The 6,000-nt window shown below is 41.4% G+C and overlaps 1 protein-coding gene across 3 annotated transcripts in view; it reads right to left on the minus strand.

Moving 5' to 3' along the window:
* The window catches only part of LOC127358413 (POU domain, class 2, transcription factor 1), a 57,278-nt gene extending 53,397 nt beyond the window's left edge, over positions 1-3,881 (minus strand). For all 3 annotated transcript variants that reach the window (XM_051391499.1, XM_051391498.1, XM_051391497.1), the window contains exon 1: positions 2,395-3,881. In XM_051391499.1, coding sequence (XP_051247459.1) covers positions 2,395-2,494 — 100 coding nt within the window. In that variant the 5' untranslated portion in view covers positions 2,495-3,881. The remainder of the gene's footprint in view (positions 1-2,394) is intronic.
* Between the last annotated feature and the right edge of the window lie 2,119 nt (positions 3,882-6,000).

The following is a 6,000-nucleotide window of genomic DNA, read 5'->3' on the forward strand; positions in this document are numbered from 1 at the left end:
TATTCAGTCACACTCATGTATTCATTCTTTAGACTGGATTCTGTTCATTAAATGATTGATTCTTTCACCCAATCATTAAATTACTTATAGTTTCATCTGCGTTTATTCATTTTTAGCTTATTAATTCTTTCACTCAGGCACTCAGTCAGTTTATTTCACTGCTGTTATAAATTCAATTCAGTGATTCTTTTACCTGTTAATTCCCTCCCTGACACTTTCACCTTCTCATTCATTTATTATTCATTTATGCACTTCATTCTTCATAATGTTATTCATTCAATCATCCATTCACTCCCTCGGACCCAGCCTCCACCTCTCATTTTTGTTCTCTCACTGTGTCTTTTACTTTAATTTCTTAAAGGACCAAAAGAGAAATTGACCCCACCCCCAAAACACAAGCCAGTGGTTATATGTCGCCTGTCAAAGCCGCCAGGAGCAGCTCTCATTAAAACCTCAACCGTTTTTCTCCTCCTGACACCTACTTAAGGTGATAGCCTGAATTACCCCTGCACGGCTCGGCATACACACCTACCCCCCATCTGTCATTTGAAATTTCCGCCTGGATGGATTAAGGCTGTGGGGATGGGGAAAGGGGAGCCACTGACACTGTCACCCTCTAGGAACCCCACTCAAACATGTAGACACCACACACACACACACACACACACACACACACACACACACACACACACACACACACACACACAGAGGTTATGTTGAAACAGTGACCAACAAGTCACACTCTTAAGTTTAAAAACTCCCACAGGTGGTAAGAAAAACTAGAGCAGGCGAGTTGGATGCTGGATGACCTCTAGCAGGTGCATCAGGATAAACAAAAATCCAGCTGACAGAAGAATACATTTCATTTTCTTTGACTAATTTCTCTTTTGTGTTACATTCAACACATTCAATTCCAGATTTCTTTTTTAATTTCTCATAAACTTTTGGAGTACTGTAGCTAGAGGAACTGAAGGAAACTCATTATGAATTTAAGACTACAATGCTGAGCAAATATCACAGATATGGGATAGAGCCCTTAAGGAATATAACAGGGACATTAGAGTGATACTATAGGAGATGGAAAAATACCATAAAGAGCCCTGCCATTATTGATCACACTGCAAGTCACTAAAACAATATTATAGTGATCATAGGGTATTAAAACATAGCATAAAGGCATGATACGGTCATTATAGTAAGTACTATTGATTGACAAACTCACTGCAAGTCCCTTCAGTGATAGGACAATTATAGGAATATTACTTTTATTCTGTAGGAAAACTGTAAAGGTATAAAAGGATACTTGTGTGTGTTTTTAGGGACTAATATTGAAACTTCATTTTGTCAACACAATTTGAATTTCAGCCATTTAGAAAATGTCACTGTGTTCTTTTTTTTCTTCACACATTATCTCCAGTGAAGTCAAACTTTCTCCCTCAGCCAACTTGACTGTACTCCCGTTTTCCCAATGTGGCCCCAGTCAGAGATCAATACGTTCTGATCGATAGATGACCATGAATATTCCCCCCCTAACCTGACCGAGAAAGACTGAAGGAGAGGAGAGGAGAGAGGAGAGGAGAGGAGACAGATGGGTTGGAGGTTGAGATGGATAGATTGCCCTGAATGAAAGAGGAAAAGATGAGCAGAGAGTGTGGCGCCTCTATGACACTGTGATGGATGCTAATGAGCCATATATTCATGCATCCAATTTTGGGGTGTGTTTTACATTTTTGGATTTATATGCAAGTAAGTATTTTAATTAAACTCTCTGCCTTGCTAATGATAAATCCAGTTTATTTCTATTTGCGGACATAAATAGGAGAAAAAAGAGGGTAATGATAAAAAAGATATGCACCTAGCATCTAGTCTTTTTTTCTTCACACAAGTGAGTCCGATTCATTTAACTTTGAATACAGCTTTACTTGTTTGTGTGATTGGAAACAAATCAGAATAAGGCAAATCACAAGAAAATCATTATTAATTCAGGAGATAAGATGATGTGAATTTTATACAAATGAACAATCTAAAACACATTGGATTAGAAATGACATTTGAAGACTCTTGAAGACATTATGGTTATGGTGCTCATCTCGCAGCTGTAAAATAACTTTCATATGTGGAAAAATGCTTATTGTGAGTTGTATGTTATGTATTAAGTAAAATATAGACAGGATTAAAATGATGTATGTGTACCCCTGTAATATACCCGTATAAGTTCACTGCACCGTTAGTTAAATGTGAGATTAAAGTGGGGGAAGAATATGTTCTGAATATAATTGTAGCTAAATCTGGATTAGAAATTAAAAGATATTAAAATTAAGATAATAACCGGGTTTTATTCTTTGTGTAGGTGCACAGTGGAGATAAAAAAGGACCGGTAGAAAAGCGTCTTACCGGGGCTGGACCGCGGAGCCAGCGAGGACTTGAGTCTCCAGGCGCTGAAGTCGGACGCTGTTCTCTGAAAGACGAAGGGGACCGGCAGGGGGACAAACATGGTCCTCTGTCGACCTGGGGGTCGTCGTTTTTATTTTAGTCTCACTTTTCTTTTCTGATCCGTCGTCCGTCGGTCGTTCTTTGGCCTTTCTTCGTATGCTTCTCCAGGTTTGTGGACAGCCGGGTGTGAAGAAGCTTGGATGGTTTTTGGGGGGAAAAAAAAAAAAGAGAGACTCTGTATTTGGCTTTTTCTTCCGTGGGTTGAGCCTGTGCCTCAGCGGATTCACATCTCTCGGTTTTTAGATTTGTATAGCTCTGGGATACAGAAGGATATTACGGTCCCTTTACTTGTGTCTTCTCGGAGTCAACTAGTCCGACACACACACACACACACACACACGCACGTACACACAGCGATGTGCAGGACGCGCAGCCACGACTGTTTCAGCTCTGGTAGGAGATAGAAAGCTACCAGTGGTTCTCCATACAGGCTAATACGGGCTGCAGGTGACTGGACAGTGGAGGATATCTGTTATCGTCGCACCCATGTGAATCTAGTGCAGTTGGTGCTCCTCTGTCAGCTGCTCTCCATTGGATGTAACGCAGACACAATTAGACTCCATTTATTGTGTCCAGACAGCTGTGCGTAAAGATCGCAGTGGCTCTCGGTCTCGGTCTCTTCTCCTCGGCGGGGTTTTGCTTTGGTTTAGGTTGGGAAAAGAGAAATTTCTCCTCCTGCACTGTCATGAAAAGTCTCAAACAAACACTGTCCACCGGTGAATCCTTGGTGTAGAGAGATGAGGGGGGAAAACTGTCCGTGTAACACAATAGTTGCTTCTTTTTGGTTCTCGTAAAGATTTGGTTAGTAGCTGGCTGGTCTGCTGAAGAATACATGCACACAAAGCGACACAATAATAAAACGCAAAAGCATTATTTGGTAAAAGACGGAAATAATCAAATAATAAAGTAAGGCTATGCAGGCACCTCCTGTCTGACTTTCGCTCCTCCCTCTCCTCCCCTCGTTGTTTCTCTCTCGCCCTCTTTCTCTACCGCGGGTCACTAATTAAAGCAAAATCAATAGATAAATAAATGAATAAATCCATATCAATAAGTACACCTGTCCTCTGCTTTCCTCCTCCACTGATGTGCACTCGAAAGCAAGAAAAAGAGGTGGTGGGGGGGGAGAAGCGATACCCCTTTTCTTTTTACGCTGTAGTGTCTTTTCTTTGGCTCTGCTCCGCCATCCGACGGTGTGTATCTCTCTCTCACTCTTCAGCCTTTCTGTGTGTATCCTACGTGTGTGTGTGCGCGCGTATCTGCGTCCCCTCAGTTTATTTTGGGAACCCCGGTGGTTTCGGTCCGACACCGCGCAGCCTGAACGCACTCTGGCACGGCGAAGCGCTCCGGCCAGGAGACAGACAGAAATACCCAGCCCCCTTTTTTTTTTTTTTTTTTTTTAACCCCTTCCCTTCCCTTCCCTTCCCTCCCCTCTCTACCTCTATCCCCCTTTTCTCCCTCTACCCCCTCACCCCAACACACTCGCAGATGCACACAAGCATACACTTTCTCTGTCCAGTTTTTTGTTGTTGCACACATTTGGGGCATGTATTGACACTTACGTTCCTTGTATCTGATCTGTATTGAAGTTACATATGGGGGGATTAATATTATAGAACCCGATTTAAAATACTATGTACATGTGTAAAATCAATTTCATTAAATGATTTATTCTCTGCGAGTCTATGCTGAATTACTGGTATTTTAAAAAACACACACCTCTACACACACATATACACACAGAGAGAGACGCACACACACATGCTCTCTCTGACCACTATAATCCCGTACAAGACGAGCACAGATCCAGCCAATTGATCTTCTGATTACTTCATTATAATGAAGCCAATAATCACATCATCGCCGGCCTCCGAAAAATCGATCGCCTCTTCACAATGTGCGGACATGAATTCAAAGGAGGGGAACCTTTGATGTATATTTCAGCAGGAGGATCTCTCTCTCTCTCTCTCTCTCTCTCTCTCTCTCTCTCTCATATAAATTTACGTGAGTCTGGCCTATGCAAGGTCACCTGCAGCACTCAACCAATGTATTTTTTTTTCAACGCAGAGGTGAATAATCAAAGCTTGCAGAGCCAAGGGTGTTAAATTAGTAATTATTTGGGGCTCGGGAAGGCTACGTGCGCGTGTGCGTAAAATGTGCGTAAAATGTCAGTTGAACTGAATCTAAATTGCATGTTTTCCTATTAAGGGTCGGTGAGAGTGTTTTGGCTGCCACTGTGTGTGTGTGTGTGTGTGTGTGTGTGTGTGTGTGTCCGAGGAAAGGTGCCTCCCGGCCATCAGCTCTCTCCCCACTGCACTCTCCTCCGCCCGGCTGTCAGACGCCCCAAACTGCGCTGTGCATTTACACTCAAGATTATCGCCATCATAGATTTTTTTAAATAGAAAAATCTATACGCTAAATATCGCAGTCAATAAAAGAAAATCGACCAAAACCTCACACACGTCTCTCTCTCACTCACTCTGTATACACTCCGAGGTGGGACTGAGCTGTTAATAAGTTATCGATCAATTATGGCCTCATATATGGAAAGGCCTCAGGCTCTTTGCCGATGCTAATGTCTATGCAGGGAGAGAAAGAAAACGTCAAATAAACTATCTGCTACGCGGATAAAACATCATCAGAAGCGTCCAGAACCACTGACTTTACAACTCCAGTGCTCCTACTATGTGTACTATTACTGCTACTATCAGTACCCTGTGTGCTTTAATAAAATACTTCTATCATAATTAATGCTATTACTACCACCCAGACTACTATAACTGCTGCTATATACTGCAACTAATGCAGATACTACAGTTATTATAGTCTATAATATTTAAACTGCTTCCAACTACTAATGCCACTACTACCACTACTATAACTCTCACTACTTTTCATGCTTGTGCAGCTGATACTACTACTACTACTACTACTACTACTCTATTAGTAATACAACCACTTCTATAAGTTTGTATTACTACTGCTTCTATTAACAGTAGTACTGCTACTGCTACTAACACTGCTTTACCCTCTATCGGTACTACTATTAGCAGCAATGCTTTGACTATAACTGCTGCTGTAGCCTCTACTCTAAATACTGCAACCACTTTTAGAACTTCTATTACTACAACTTCCAGTATTAATAGTAGTACTGTTACTGCTACTAATGCTGCTATACCATCAATTATTACTATTAATATTGTGACTACAACTTCGGCTTCTACTCCCACTACTACTCCTTTACCAATACTAAAGCCACTTTTATAACTTCTATCTCTATTACTACTGCTTCCATTAATAATAGTACTGTTAGTGCTACTATTGCTATTTCTACTACTACTACTAATCCTACTATTACTAATACTGTGACTGCTGCTGCGGTCTCTGTTGCTTCTACTACAGTACTTGTCCTTGTCCTACAATTCAGAACATTTTCGTAACCCGCTGCCGCTTTTGATGTCATCTATGCATAGACACACGTCACATCACAAAGGAGGCCCCCCCATAAAA

Source organism: Dicentrarchus labrax, unplaced genomic scaffold, assembly GCF_905237075.1.
Source record: "Dicentrarchus labrax unplaced genomic scaffold, dlabrax2021, whole genome shotgun sequence".
Taxonomy (NCBI): Eukaryota; Metazoa; Chordata; class Actinopteri; family Moronidae; genus Dicentrarchus; species Dicentrarchus labrax.